The sequence below is a fragment of the Haliotis asinina genome, chromosome 1, assembly GCF_037392515.1.
Source record: "Haliotis asinina isolate JCU_RB_2024 chromosome 1, JCU_Hal_asi_v2, whole genome shotgun sequence".
Taxonomy (NCBI): Eukaryota; Metazoa; Mollusca; class Gastropoda; order Lepetellida; family Haliotidae; genus Haliotis; species Haliotis asinina.
Window position 1 is genome coordinate 52,985,847 of NC_090280.1, and position 16,942 is coordinate 53,002,788.

The following is a 16,942-nucleotide window of genomic DNA, read 5'->3' on the forward strand; positions in this document are numbered from 1 at the left end:
GTAATATCGCCCTTATCAACCATCGGCCTGTATTACTGTCTGGCTTCTGGAACAATGTTACATCTATCTACAACTGGCCTGTATTACTGGGAGTTCCTATGTTGTGTTCTCATCTTGACTAGCTCTGCATGGACTGCACGGTATGTTCACAGAACATCAGCTAGTAACCATTACCTTTGTCCACCACTGAGGCCTCTTGCCAAGAATTAAATCACTGACTCGCTCAGAATTAAATGAAATAGGTGATGTGAAGTCCGTGGCGAAACTGTCAAGACTTAGAAAGGATTGTTAAACGATTTATGGTTTCGGGCCAATATCCACCTTACATATGTACAAAATTGTCCTGTTGATATGAAAACAGCGTACACTTCCCACTGCACATTACTATACTGACGGGCAAAAGAAACTTTGTACGGTATAAAACCACCCCACAGTGCCGAGCAGATCGCACTCCAACAGAAAAACATTTAACAATGCCATGGTTAACTCCAAAAGAGCGAGAAAGGGTCATCGGAATGCTGCAGATGGGCGCCACTACGGGTGACGTTGCAAGATCGTGCCACTGTACTGTCGTTATCGTCAGGAACCTTCGTCGGTGTTATCAACAGACTGGCCAAAACTCGCCCAAAACAGACCCAGGAGAGGCAGGCCAAGGGTGACAACTGCGCAGGAAATTCACCATCTGCGCCTATTGCACCTGAGAAACAGCTTCCTGACGGTGACGTCATCAATGGCAACGGCTCTCGGTCACCCAGTCAATCGACGGACAGTAACAAGAAAACTATCAGGGCCTACCGACCATACCGAGGAATGCTGCTGACTGACAAACATCCTCATCTCAGGGTGCAGTGGACGACAAGAGTTAGACCCCATGTCGACCAAAATAAGCCAAAGTTTCTGTTAAAGCTGACTTTTTGTACTCACCATGTAACAGTGTCATTGCTTAACAAATTACAACGTTCATATTTCACTTTGTTCTTGTCGTTTTTTAAAGCTGTCAAAGTGTGCCAGCGGAAACTTTCTTTTGTCCGTCAGTTTATTATATTGCAGAGGAATTCTTCCAAAAAGTGGGTTGCTTTAGTTCTAGAAACCGGATGGTAATATTGCAGTGAGGGCTACTTACCGCAATGGATAGTCAACGTGGCTCTGCTGGGATCCCATGCTGTATTTCAGCTCTCTGGAAGCCTACAACAGAGACGTACAGAGCGTGATTCTGTCTCAGCCTGACACATTCGAGGGATGGTAGGTATATCCCAGTTCCAGACACGTGACAATAGCAGGTCATACTGATACCTGTGACATCTAATACGGTATTTTCTTTATTTGCGATGGAACGGCATTATATTGTAGCAGTTGGTCCAATAGTTGCTTTATCTGTCACGGACCTGTGGTATTTTCTGATATCGTGGGTAATATCACCCTTATCAACCATCGGCCTGTATTACTCTTTAACTCCTGGAACAATGTTACCTTTATCAACCATTGGGCTGTATTACTCTCTCACTCCTGGAGCAATTTTACCTTTATCAACCATTGGCCTGTATTACAGGGAATTCCCATTTTTAGGCCCAAGCGAAATGTATCCCATAGGTTAAAATACGTGTATGTTTCTGTAGTTGAACCAATGGGATTCAGTGGAACTACACAATCATTTGCGGGACCTTAAACAACTTTGTTAGCGTATCCACAGGTATGGGTTGTTCAACCACTTCACCTCACCCAGCCACACCCTATCCCGCCACGCCACGCCACGCCACGCCACGCCACGCCACGCCACGCCACGCCACGCCACACCTTGTGGATTGTGTTAAGTTGCGTTTGTTGGAAAGGCCATGCTAATTAGTTGTGAATGTTACGTAATAGTGAGGACAGTATGACAGACAAACATATGCATTGAGGGATGCATAAAATGTTGCACACGCCATATGCATGCACATTCGTTACCTTGTGGCTACATATTACAGATTGGTTTCTTTCTAGCTTTACATAAACCGTCTAAACATGGAATACATGATAGGCAGTTCACCAACCTTAGAAATATTAAATCTAACAATGTTCATGTTTACACTGGCCCGGCTTAGGAATGTGTGAAGTGTTTGTTGTGTACTTTAAGTGTGACCAAAATATTTCCCTTAGCCCAGGACACATTTAACAACTGACCCGCGAACGTCATGGGCATCATTAGCCAAGATAAACAATATTTACCCGAGATGCACCTGACATGAATGATTTGATTCAGAATATTTATTATCTCAAATAACTTTGCAGAAATCCTATGTTGAACTTATAATAAATTATGGGCGGTGGGGTAGCCCAGTGGTTAAAGCGTTCGCTCGTCACGCCGAAGACCCGTGTTCGATTCCCCACATGGGTACAATGTGTGAGGCCCATTTTCTGGTGTCCCCCGCCGTGATATCGCTGGAATATTGCTAAAAGCGGCGTAAAACCAAACTCACTCACTCACTCACTCACTATAATAAATTATAATGAATAGTTTCACTTGCTTCAATAGATCGTGGGATACAGTTACATAATTTCACAAACTGACAATGCAGTGCGTTCAATGTGATACGGATACAATTTTGTGACACCTGTCAACTACAACGAGTATGATATAAGGGTTGAGAAACTGTACAGAAAACACAGCATTGTAACAGTGGCTCGTGGATATATAGAGTTACAGAATATTATCTCATAGCTCCACGTTATACAATCATGTTGATGCAGATATTGAGACAATTTATATATACGGTATTATACGTTCATCTTTTTACGAAAACAAATATAATTGAAACTGTCACAGCACGTTTTTCATTCATACTGAACAGTTCATGCTTCAAATGTTTCAGTCGATTTAAACTGACGCAAACGTACGGTTCTCTAATGTAAAATGGCAAAATATAGTACGTTACGGTTCTCTACTGTAAAAGGGCACGATATTGTATGTTTCTCTGCTGTAAAAGGGCTCGATGTTGTACGTTTTTCTACTGTAAAACGGCTCGATATTGTACGTTTCTCTACTATAAAACGGCTCGATATTGTACGTTACGGTTCTCTACTGTGAAAGGGCACGGTATTGTACGTTTCTGTACTGTAAAAGGGCAAGATATTGTACGTTACGGTTCTCTACTGTAAAAGGGCACGGTATTGTACGTTTCTGTACTGTAAAAGGGCAAGATATTGTAAGTTTCCCTACTGTAAAAGGGCACGATATTGGACGTCTCTCTAATGTAAAAGGGCACGATATTGGACGTCTCTCTAATGTAAATGGGCACGATATTGTTCGTTTCTTTACTGTAAAAGGGCACGATATTGTACGTTTCTCCACTGTAAAACGGCAGGGTGTTGAACGTTTTGAAGACGCTTTGAGTATGAGTGAAGTTGCCACGACAATCCATCACCATTCTCACATGCTGTTCGAGGAGAATTTTGATCTACGCCCTATAACAGTTGTAAAAGTTGTAGTGTAAACTTCTTAAGTCTTACTTTTTGTAGAACGAGCTACTAAATTACACTACAATAAGCAACGCATAGTAAAACTTACTGAGTGTCATGATTCAGATCCCATTATGCACTTATGCGTGAAAGCTATATTATAGTAATAGAATATACAGTAATTTGATATATTGTATGTTTTATATTATATTCCATACAGAATAATCACCAGTACTGCTTATCTGTAATTGTTATCTTGTAGGGCATAGATCTTTGTACAGGACTTTCATGTGCCTGTCTTTCTGAAGAAATCAGACAGGCCTGATAACCGTTCACTCTCTCACTCCATTTTGATCAGCTCAGTTATAAGTAAGAAAGAAAGTCTTGTGCGATGAGAGATCTGAATTGAAGAACTTCGTGAAAAGAAACAGCCAGGAATGTGGTGTACTTCAAAGCCGTCCCTCTCAGAAATAATTATGGAAATGTCTCTTGCAGTATTCCATATACAATGGACTTTTATCCATGATGTCAACTGTCAATATGAAGACTGGGCCATCAACCACGTACATCAAGCACTCCCTGCGTGCTTCAACAGTACAAGTTCTTGGTTGTGCAGTGTTCGAATTTCAACACATCATGACAAACACAAGTCAAAAGTACGAGTCTAGCATGGAAACATACACTGGTTTGGCTCATGACACAGAGAAGATCAGATGGTCCGCGATCATAAGGGACATATGGCATGTGTAATGTTCTGTAACACGTATGTCGATGAACGTACATTGTGGGTGATGCTGTTGTTACTGACGTTTTGAGGGATGTTGACTTCCATGACATTTCCCAATATGTTAAATTCCTTAGGCAGACATTTAATGACTTCCATGTGCAAAATCATTCAAACGTTGGTAACAGTTTCATGTTTTAGATACCACACATGCATCCTTTTAAAAACAACTGTCAGGTTAGCATTATCTACCATTTCTACCAACAACAGAACAATCTTCATCCTTCGCAGCTGTTAGCCTACCTTGTTGTTGTAGGGTTCATGTAGGTATCAAATATACTGTAAGTCCCCACGGTCCCTAGTATGCTGGTTTGCCTTCAGTTGCTGACAACCTAGAGCCTCTTTTCACATTGTATTATTATTTCTGGTTAAAATATTTCAAATCAAATTACAAGTTTTAAACGAGTATCTGTGACACACTAGTGTTATTCGTCAAGAAGATTTATTTTTCCAATTTTATTCATCTGTAGTTATTTCCATATAATTATTCATTCTCCTCCACACGATATGGCTGAACTATTGCCGATGTGCCAACGGATAATTACTCACTCACTCACGATGTTGTCCACCATGCAGTATGTTGACTGTTAAAATGATTTGTCAGTAACAATGTCATCAAAATGTTTGCACATACCGAGAACTGTTATTTATAATATATACATTTGTGAGTGAGTGAGTGAGTGGGTGGTTGAGTGAGTGGGTGGTTGAGTGAGTGGGTGGGTGAGAACCGGAGATGGAAATGAAATGAAGTATAGATTTCTTTCCTTCGGACTACTTGATGGAATGAATGGTGAGTGTTGCCTTATGTTGTTTACAAAAATAGCAGATTGTGATAAACATCTGTGTAACGGAAGCAGTATATTGCACTAGGCCGCAGATACTGAATCTGAATGTTAATCTACAACATTTTGTTTGCTATGAACACAAGCCCTAGAGCATAAAAAATGTTTCGTTTAATGGCGTGTAAGTAACCTTAGTCTCAGTATTATTCGTTCACTCCCACAATGACTCTAAGAAACCCTAGTAGGAGGTCGAGTCAGGTAACCTTTGCGCGACCGAACGGATTCAACCAATCACAGCTACTGTTAAGGGTTCGGCAGCACTTACGAATTTCCCGAATAACCGACACTGATCATCGGTCCACTTTTCAGCCAAACTGTAGGTGCTATATGTTTTGTCGCCATTTCATGAGCATTAGAAGATGCACTATGTAATAAAAATTGTACAATCAGAAGATGTGTGTAAATGCTCTCGGACACTTTACTCCTGATTAGTGTTTATCGAAACAAAATTTCTTTACATACTTCAAAAATGGTTCTTGGATATCATAAATTCATTATCGCGATGCGCACCTAACCAATGCATTTGACTGGATCTCATACTGGTGTGTAAGTAAACTCGAAACCAGAATCCTTCATTTTCTTGTTCCATAATTGATCAAATCTCTCACTTTGTGCCACAGTGAACCAATTCTTCCAATCCCCGATTTCACCTGAAACAGAGAAAGCCCCATCAAAACTAAAGTACCTTACACGGGTATACACTTGTCAAGAACTATACGAAAATACTGTGGAGAAAGCATTATTCCCACAGTACTTTAATCAACTTATAATTTTGAGTGAGTGAGTGAGTTCGAATCCGTTTGAATCCAGAGTTTCAAGGATTAAATTGGGGTGTGTTATACCTTTCCTATAGAACGTTCCTCCTGAGCCATCTTCCCACATCTTCATGGGAAGTCCACTTTTCATTTCCTGGTCAACTTTTTTCATCTTCGTAAAGGAACAAGCATCCGCAACGTCTTCACAGAACTTGTCTGAAGATGCAAGACCAAGGAATCTGGCGACTTTTTTGACAGACGTGGCAGGATCCTGGATGCAATTGTATAAAAAAAAAGTCTATGAAATTATTGTAAATGTTGCGACTTTTGAGCTATTGTCCGTCTATTCATACACAACACTCGTTTTGTGAATCAAGTACATGTAACTGATTAGAGTAAATGAATGTTTTAGCGATGGATTAATTGACTGATTGCACAAAACTAGACAGCTGAACACAAAATCCTACCCTGAATTTTTGTCATTCTGAAGTCCTTTGTGTTAAAGGGGAGATGGCGTTTTAGAACATGGCGCCACTTTGACTATGTATGATAGTAAAACATCATGAGGATAATTATGACGAATGCTCCATACGAAAAAAGGGACATGTTCAAAGCATGCACACACAGCACAAAACAACAATATATAACAACCTCGGATATCCCAAGCCGTGTTTTAGGCACTAGAAAGTTATAGTCTAATTCCACCTGGTGCTCATTTTCCTGTTGGGTGAAAAGAGGAAAATTTGAACAAGCTCTCCTTACCACACTGCTTCGTTCTTAGCAGGACCTAAGTCCTAAAACATCTCAGGAATCAAACTGCCAAACACAGCGCCCCATCCAAGCTCTCCGCGCTCATTGTTTCGGATTTGTGATTCAGCTCTACGGACAGGACGATACGCCGCCAACTTACGCACATTACTCCTGCAACTGCCTTACAATTGTGCTTCTGTGTTTGTTCACCAATGCCACTTAAACATGTTTGTAGCTATCAGAAAAACGCGTTGTTGAGCAGCATCAATACTTACCATTTTCATGTCCTCGTAGTACATGTCAAGGGTAGGTAACTCTGGAGCAGCTGCCACTTCGTCTTTCCATGTCTGAAGATAGGTGGAGTAGGACCCAAACGGAACTAGGAAGTAAGGAAGTTAAAGTTAAAGCAAAGTTCCAATAGTTTAACCTAGACTTGGGAATCGTAGTAATAACAGTGTCTGTGTCCTGTCCTTTTTACTTGTAATACTGACTTTGATCATTCACATATCATACTTACTTTTCCCTGTCAAAAACGCCTCTGCAAACTCCGCAAAGTCTCCTTCATAACCAAGCGGTTTAGGTATGTTTTTGCAGTGGTTGAAGAAGGACACACAGGCATCTTTAGGATTGCGCATGATCTGGATACACTTGATCTTCTTCTCCACTACCTGTTTCGGGAGCATGCGCAGAGGGAGGTGGGTGTTAAAGACACGTCGTGGTGGCAATGCTTCCATTCCATCTTTGCCGATGAATTCAAACATCCGGGTCTCTTTCACGTCCTTTTGATGCTGGAGAGTCCCACTGATCAGCATCTCGATGACTTCCCACAGCCAGTGTGTTCCTAAACCAAGAACGTCCGGTCAGATACTCGCAAAAACAAAGTTAACTCTACCAGAACGAATCTTGTTTGTTTAAAGTTAGACCATTCTGCCATATTACCTTTGAAATCAACGTGGTTCTGACTGCACATAGTGTTTGTCATACGTCTCCAGTGAAATGGGGCAGTCAGAGTGTAGGGCAGTTCCACATCATGACGTGGAGTCTTTGTCTGTGGAATTGTACACCTAAATACCATTTAGTAATTCCTTGTTACACGTCGAGTACCTACCACATTTGGGATACGCACAAATAATGATGTCATCATCCTTGAGTTGGGCTTTTTTGACACTTTTGATTCTGTCAGCAGGATGAGCTCCCTTCAGCATCTGAGGAGGTAGCACGAAGAAATACACCCCATCATGTTTGTAGCAGTGGAATCCGTGTCCTTTCGAGTTTCTTAGATCGGGTAACTCTCCATGGTTTGGATCCCTGGAAAACACCGTTCATGATCACCACTGGACTAACCCACCCCTAGTCACAGAATATATATACCTGAGGAAATCAAGACTTGCTTTATTTAGGGCTTACGCATGCAGGGAGAATGAACGGTATGGAAAATACTGTAACAAAAATTCATGTCTATTCTTGGCTTCAAGTACCGAGATAATCAATTTCTCAGCCATCACAGTGATTCCAGCCAAGATACCAGCCTTAAGCTGCATCTAATTAAGATGACCTACCTTTTGTGCAGTCAGCTTCCAAGCTACAATATGAGGTATAACAGTAAATTACGGCACAAGGAACGTCAGTCATGTTAACAGTCGCCATCTTGAATTCCCTGACGTCACGTTTGCGTGTCATGTGACCTTATGTCACCTATAAATAGAGCTGTCAAGGTTAGCGTCGGTGCGGCAAATTGGACTTTCTCAAGCAAGGTAGGGTTCCAGGGCTACGTCAAAGCTTAATTCTCAATTTCACATCATGGGACATAATTATTTTATAACTTTTAATTAACAAAGATATTGATAACACTTGGTCTGTTCTCTAAGTATCTAGTTGTAGTTAGGTGATTATTATGGTTTTATTTTCAACCTTGTTGAGATGCGGATTGATTCCGACGGATTATCCTTGGCTTATGGGAATCAAGTGTACAGATTACAGATACAGATACACTCACAGTCACAGTTGTCCATCGCAAGGCAAGTATGGTTCATCGCCAGTAAGAATTATTACCGTTTAAAATTTAATGTTTGACAGTCGCTGATTGTCCTCGCGATGGGGGGTGGGCGGGGGGGTGGGTGGGGTCCCAAGGTCATTCCGACATGCTATGTTGACCTTATCAAGTTGCAGTCTCTGCTAGGGGTTTCTTACACAGGGGATTATTGGAATCATCTAAAGCCTAGACATACGTTTTTCAGTGCACGTTTTAATTGGGATTAAGCACCATTCTTACTTTTATCACATTTTGACAGCTCTTCGGAGGTGTGGCCTCCTTGTCATTCATTCCGGATCACGTGACTTCCGGAATACATTGTTTACTATCTGGATCAAGTTCCGGTTGCTGCAAGTTCATTCACTTTCCAGTTTCAAAGTTTATTGTACGGTTTAATTCATATAACAGCCAGGAGTCTCAATCAAGACTGCCATACAGCATTGCAAGACTTCTACAACCACGAAGACACGGGTTGACAAGCAAGATATCCAGTCCTGATGACAGTCCAGGTGACAGTTTCGAGATCGTGTATTTTCAGTTTAGTGCTCATTAAATAAAATCGTTATTCGTTGGTTTCACATTAATATCAGACTCGCTGTGCGCATGCGCAGAGCGAGTAAAAGCATTTACTGGTCAAATTCCGGCTTGGTCGTATGCTTACCGATAGTGTAAATACACTCAAAACAATATGATTAAATAATAATTATTTACGAGTGTTCGTAGCTGACTAAATATATCGATTTACATATGCTTTTCAGGTATTGATGTCCTATTTTGGTTGCAGCTGCATCAGAAATGTGTGTTTTGATAGTAGTGAGAAGGGGATGTATGGGTGCGCACAGCAAGTCTGAAATTAATGTGAAACCAACGAATTGGAACTTTATCTACTTGTTGTGTGATCCTTCTGCATATCGCCAGTTTCTTCATTCTTTGTCTGTTAGGTCCTTGTGATATATTTTCACTGAACTCTGGTATTTATTTTCTCACATTTTTTGACTGGTGGCAGCATCCATTATATTTATGTAGTTTGTCTACTAGTATTTTGACTAGTCCTTGGCCGTTCCGTTACAATACTATGAATCAGGGACTGTGAGACAAACTAGATCGCCACTTGTATGTGTTGTGCTTGATAACATACTCGTATCTAACTTTCTAACATTCCCATGTACCCGTCAGCTCACCTGCCGAGCAACATAACATACTGGACCACCTAAACTTCTTACCCGTCAGTCTTTCAAATGCGTATTCGTGATTTCGGAAAGAAACATTATCAGATATCCAAAACGGGTGAATCGAGGCTGTCGACTTGTGAAGAGATGATGAGCACCGGACAGACAAGGCAGGAGGCAATGGCCGTAGTGTCCGCCATATTGTTACAGTCTCTACTATGCTGTTGCTGACGTTATTGGTTGTTGTTGGTGGTGGTGGATATTTCTCAACCAAACAACATAAGTCTTTCTGCGGGTGCGCAACGTTTAATTGTGGAGCTTAGAGCCAAGATTCAGTTTCTAACTAGCTACTAATGCTGGTTAACAAGAACGTAACTCAGCACTGACGATGTAGCCTCTGTTCCTAGAAAAAGGTAAAATCGCATGACCACGTGGCACCTGGTCAACAAACCACGTGTCTCTTGTACACTGGTAACCTTACTCCTGACCTTACACTGTTGTAAGACAACGGCACAAATCTACAGTCCCAGAACTTCAAGAATATGTCTTGTTTCATACACGAATCACCGCGACAACGTTCAAACTACAAAACAGTACATATCGGATTAACTTTCTTAATCCCCTGTGATATGCTGTACACTGCATATGATATACTGTATATTACACTTGACATACTGCGTACTGCATGTGCTATACAGTGTGTTACACTTAATATGTTGTATGCTGCACATGGTATACCGTATACTGGGTGTAATGTACGGTGTACTACACTTGATATGTTGTATAATTGCACGTGGTATACATTGTATTACACTTGATATACCATATACTGCATGTGCTATACATTGTATTACACTTCATATGCGGTATACTGCATGCGTTATACACTTTATTACACTTGTTGCGCTGTGGAATTAAAACGTTATGATGTATCGAAGTGTGTTACTTGGGGAACTAAACGTGACTCTCTTGGCTATAAATGGATGAAATAATCTGAACAACAAACATCGGGGCCTAAACGTGAATCTCTTATAATGGGGTAGGACAGTTAATGTGAAACCTTTAAATTCTGTTATCTGTGCTATCTATTAGTATTGCAAAATTGGTGCTCTGTTACAGCTAGCTATATGGTACTTCTATTTTGATTAAATATCTATTTAAATTCTATTTATCTGTCTAGCTACATCTTACCTGGACAAGCTAACGGTAAAATCGTGACGAACAGTCACTTGACTCGACCAAACCTGTATACACACTGACCGAGGTTAGGCTTTGACCGGTTTTGAGAAATAATATGTACTTGTGTATATCTGTTTATGTTATGCAACACTACAACAGTTAGTGAGGAGGTAGTCAATGCAGTTCAGTTACAGGTCAAAGTGACCCAGCGCACGAAGGTGTCAACCTAACACCCACGTACAAGGGAAACAAATACTAGAAACTCCAGGTCAAAAACACCCGTGTATTTGAGGAAGAGTGCTCGAAGAAGCCCTGAAATCTTCAGAAAATATTTACATTACAAAGTGTTCATCCGTTTGACCCGATGACATGTTGTATCGTTCGATTCTGCCAATCTATGTATAACTTATGGGTCAAGTGAGGCAGCCGTCAGATAAGCGTCATGCAATATCCTTTCAGCTGTCACATGACAACGAATCAAACCAATAACTAATGCAGTCATGTACATCACCACGCCAAAAGAAAATATAGTTATGAAGAAATACTTCTTTCAAAAATTGAAAAACCTCAACCTCAGTCCAGCTAATGCACTCATAACAAAATATGGTCAAGGTGTCATGTATTTATCGTCCTGTTTCCACCCTTCCATACATTTCACAATTCATTGCGACAGCTACGTGCCCACGTCTGTCAGCATATCTGTCTTCTTTGTATGATCTTCATGAGCCCTTCCAGTCTGCGTACGGACTAAATCATAGCACTGAAACATTCCTGCTCTGTGTCATGAATGAAGTGCTATCTAGAAAGATAATGCAGCCCTCTTGGTTTTGCAAGATCGCCCCCCCCCCCCCCCCCCCCCCCCCCCCCCCCCCCACACACACACACACACACACTTTACCCCAGATATCAATAATGACGAATGTGTACACAGGGGATCGAATAACGGAGACGAGAAACTTTTTAAAAGACTTCGAGAGACTACACCGTCCACAACAAGACATTTCACTATCACGCAATTCCGTCTGTGTGAGGTTCAGACCTGTTTGCATCACCCGACCCTTGTTCATAGTTTCATAATGTTATTAAGATCTGAAAGACACCAGAGAACTGTTACATGAAGCATGTGTATGAATGAATACTTACTGCAGTGATTTCTCAACGCCCGCCATGCTTGATGTCCAGTGCGTGTATGCTGAAGCTTGAGCAGTGAACAGACACCCTGTAAGGACAATAAGATTCTGGTCTCATGATATGCTGACTCATTCAAGTCGAGAACTGTACAACCCTGATGTCATTGTGATAATAACGTACAGTTTAAGGGTTGTTATGCTGAACATTATCTAATCGTATTGCATACATGCAATCCAACATACATACTTTGACAACATTGGCATATGTACTATTTTCTGACCTTTACACTTTGCTGATGCAAAGTGCGCTGAAGACGGTGCGCTGAAGAGTGAGCAATCAGTTGACGTGCAGCGGGCTGCCCCTTAGTCTGTCTCACAATCCCTAAACCAGATTTTTTCGCCACTGCCTAGCCCTCCAAGCAATGCTAAAGCCCATATGAAACATTTTCTCAGGTTCGAATCTCACAAAGCCACGTTCATTTACGGGATTATTTGTTACTGTCCAAATTATATATTCCTTCTATCTGCGTGGGCAGTCAAGTCGTTAAAGCGTTCGTTTAGGGTTCGAATTCTCACATCGATACTATGCTTGAAATCTATTTCTGGCGTCCCCCGATGTGATATTGTTTACAGATTTGTTAACCACACCTTCTCACTTGCTGTGAATATCCCGACTCTGTTAGGTATGTCTTTGCAGTCAAATGTTACCATCAACAAGAGGGACAGACTTAATATATGCCTTGTAAATAGAAGCACGACGCTGCCACAACGCTAGAGAGAGGCATTACACATCCAGATAACTGTTTAATGGTGGATTATTTCCACTTTTAACGAAAGAGACACGAAACATCCGATGTCCTACCTTAACAAATTTTAAGGAACGCCACGGCCTATTCCCTGTGTACTAAGCAATTAATTCAACATTAAGGTTAGACATTGGGCAGCAGTGCACATAATCACTCCCAGTAATGCATGCCAGATGTATTCCACACGTCTTGGACTTGGTGACAGACGGGGAAACATCACAATTGATATTTCGTCACGTTCGGAATATGTCAGAATTACTCTGTCACTATCGAACCTGTACAGATTCTTGTACCTTGTTGGGTTGAGTCTCATCCAGGATTCTACCCCAAAGAGTCTGGCATCTAATTACCAGCCCACAAAGTTAGCCGTCTAACCCACTCAGCCACCGAGACTTCCAGCGTATCAGTGTGGTTAATGACGTGGCATCAAATGCAACATATGTCATAATTGGGATTTCACTTTATTAGTAGAGTACAGGTTATAGTACTTTTTTGGTTGAGTCTCGCGACTTCCAGGACACAATTGGCTGAGCGGGCTAGGTGGCTGACTTTGTGTGCTGGCGATTAGGTGCCTGACTCTGAGGGTGCGGGTTCGAAGCCCAAAAAAGTACTAGAATCTTACTAGAATCTCACTAAGAAAGTGAAATCCCATTTATGACATTTGACCACTTTCTAAATGGCATTGTGTAATCGTGCCATTAAATATATACAATGGTGTCAACGGTTCAGAAATTATTTCATTTCACGATACAACACGCATTACATATATGATGACGCAACATTATTCAAACTACATACATAATCAAGTGGATGTGGAATTATTCTAAGGAGTATATATGTCAAATCAGGACCTCGTCCGGAATTAATACCTTTCGTATATAGTAGGACTCCACCTTTTATGATTAGTTGAACAATACCTAAATGTTTACAGTTTCAATATTGATATGTGCGTTTAGATACCACCAACTGTATCTGTTCTTGGCGACAAATTCCCACTAAGATACCTGAGGTACGTTGCCCTACTGTAAAGCACAGGGGAATGTAGCCCTTTTGTCTGTGTCCTTCTACAGTTATCCCCCTTTTGTCTTGCAAGCGATATGTCGTTATATAACAGCATACAAATCCATTTAAAATTAATTTATGTCGTTAAGGTATCAAAAAGTATTCCATTGTATTGCATGTTTCTTAAATCAGTTTAACACGAGAAAGCCGTATACATAAACATTATCAGTGTAAATGAGAAAAATGTATGTTAAAACGCATACCGAAACTAAAATTTGCGGTGTCGTTTTTCAAACCGGTTTATTATTTGCAATTGAATAAACACCATCCGAAAATACAGACTCAGCATATTGCAGTCCTACGTAATTTAACAGTCGGAGTCTGAACCAGGACTGCAACAGTATTTCTCACACAAAGAACAAGTTTTTATAGCCAATATTCTAGTTCAGGTTCAAAACTCTAAATGCTAAGGTTAAAATGAATTTCTGATAAACAGACCAAGATAGCACGTCTGTGGTACGCCACCGATGGCCCACCTTAAGCCGTACTGGTGTTAGATAACTCACCTGTCTTTAATTACATGCTAAATGACCGCACAAATAGCTTCGTCTCCATTCTGAGCACACTGACACGCACTTGGACGCATCTGCATTTCTGGAACCAGGGTGATATCGTGAAATTTCTGAACCAAGGTGATATCGTGAAATTTCTGAACCAGCGTGATATCGTGAAATTTCTGAACCAGCGTGATGTCGTGAAACTGAATAAAACTAGACTAAAACGTTTGGAATGGTTCAATAAGTTCATAATACTGAAATAAGTTTTCTTTTGTTTCCGTTTGTTTCTAAAACAATAAAAAACATAACACAATTCACCTTAACCATTGTTCTACCATCAGACGCAATCAAAATAAACACCTCATCCCCACTTCATATTACTGACTGACTGGACGTGACGTAAGATATAGGTTGCCTATCAGATCCCTGCATTGAACTTGCTAACGTCTACTCCTGGAGTATAGTTATTGGTCACTCCAGTGCTGTTTAAAGCTTTGAATAAACCAGAAATGCCCGTGTGAATCTGGGACATGTTTACAGGGACGGCATACACGTTGTCTTTTGGCTTCCCGTTGGTCCATTCGACTCTCTTTTTGCCCATTTGACTTTCCGCTGGCCCTTTTGACTTTCCTTATGCCCATTTGACTTTTTTCAGTTTGGCCCTTTCGACCTGTTCCTCCTAAAGGAATATAAGTGATAACATGTTTGAGATAAATGTTAAACTCCAAGTCACTAATAATGTATTGACACAGAGACTCATTTCCATCCTATTACAGACATATTTAATCTCATAATTTGCGTCACTATTAATACACATGCTGCTTCATAAGTTGTTTCAAAGGCATTTAGAAGTTGGAGGAATCAAACTAAAGTGAGTGAGTGAGTGAGTTTAGTTTTACGCCGCACTCAGCAATATTACAGCTATATGGCGGCGGTCTGTAAATAATCGAGTCTGGACCAGACAATCCAGTGATCAACAACATGAGCATCGATCTGCGCAATTGGGAACCGATGACATGTGTCAACCAAGTCAGCGAGTCTGACCACCCGATCCCGTTAGTCGCCTCTTACGACAAGCTGAGTCGCCTTTCATGGCAAGCAAGGGTTGCTGAAGGCCTATTCTACCCCGGGACCTTCACGGGTCCAATCAAACTAAAAGTGCTTTATGGTTCAACTTCTTTATTATACATTACGGTATAATAAAGAAGTTGAACCATAAAGCACTTTTAGTTTGATTCTGCTTCATGCATAACACTTGGCTCATTCGTATAAAGGCGCAGTAGAATAAGCAGATCGGCGGTTGTACAACAAGACTTGCTGTTTGCGTTGTCCCACATTGTGACCTAAACATGTGTTTACACAAGATCTCTTTGTCCTTTAAGGAACATCCTTGGGAATTCTGGGTTAGTCCAACCTGTCCTGTTTGTTTGATGTGCCGACAGATAATCCCGTACGGGGGATTACCGTCTTGTCTCTATTGTAAAGTCGAATACTGGACACGGGGAGCAATATAAAGTTATGTCTTTTTAAGGGTTAAAAGGTTAAGAAGGTAAGTTTTAACAACATTTTAATACTGCATTTAATTAACTATGCTGCATAACTTGACATTGTTTTACAAAATGCTAAAGCATATGGTTCCTGACTATCCTTGTGATCTTGCTCCTGGGAATGTTTCTGATAACAGTAACTACAATCTGAGGAATAATGAAAATTATCAGACTATAACATGCACATCTACTAATTATGCCAAATCGTTTTGTCCGACATAATGTAACTGTGGAATGAATTACCTATAAATGCGGAAAATGCTTCCTCTGTTGGACAGATTAAGAATCTAATCAAACCACAAGTCAATACAAACATAATGTACGATCTAAATCTTGGTAGTTGATTCTGTCCAATAATTCACTGCCGCCTTAGATTGGGACGCAGTGACTTAAACAGCGAAAGGTATAATCGTTTCATCTCAGATAATGCTTCTTGCTCCTGCTCACAAGGCCCAGGAGGATGTTTTCCAATAGTTCTTCATGTGTCCTAAATATGATAGCATTCTTTTCGTCTGTCCTAAATATGATAGCATTCTTTTCGTCTGTCCTAAATATGATTAGCATTCTTTTCGTCTGTCCTAAATATGATAGCATTCGATAGGAATGAATCTTCGTGTGAAAACAATGTACCAAGGATTACGACAAATAAATATACACTGTAACAGGGTGGAAATGAGTCAGTCAGTTTCTACGTTTTGCCAGCCAGTCAGGTTAGCTGAACCTGAGCGTTACTAGCCCACAAAATAATTCACTTGCCCGAAATTTGAATGTTGAAAATTAGTAAAATAACATATTGTCGGCATGACATGAGTTTCATCATTAAGCTGCTAATATGATGAACACATCTATCAGGCCATAACCTTGCACGATTAAAGGTGTATAACTTAACAAGTCAGGAAGAGTGATATACATACAAAATTACCCCATGAAAATTCACCAGCCACTCGGACCAGG

At 40.7% G+C, this 16,942-nt stretch overlaps 1 protein-coding gene across 2 annotated transcripts; it reads right to left on the reverse strand.

The window, feature by feature from the left end:
• Positions 1-1,122: 1,122 nt before the first annotated feature.
• On the reverse strand, positions 1,123-12,344 carry LOC137280636 (sulfotransferase 1C4-like). Of its 2 annotated transcripts, XM_067811897.1 has the most exons (7): positions 12,090-12,207; positions 7,675-7,874; positions 7,084-7,407; positions 6,842-6,945; positions 5,904-6,087; positions 5,572-5,711; positions 1,123-1,185 (listed from the first exon to the last, which is right to left on the reverse strand). In XM_067811897.1, the coding sequence occupies exons 1-6, from the start codon at positions 12,113-12,115 to the stop codon at positions 5,596-5,598; spliced, it is 954 nt and encodes a 317-aa protein (XP_067667998.1). In that variant the 5' UTR covers positions 12,116-12,207; the 3' UTR covers positions 1,123-1,185; positions 5,572-5,595. The 2 variants fall into 2 exon arrangements, with proteins under 2 accessions (XP_067667998.1, XP_067667997.1); XM_067811896.1 differs by lacking the exon at positions 1,123-1,185 and having other exon boundaries at positions 3,618-5,711; positions 12,090-12,344.
• Between the last annotated feature and the right edge of the window lie 4,598 nt (positions 12,345-16,942).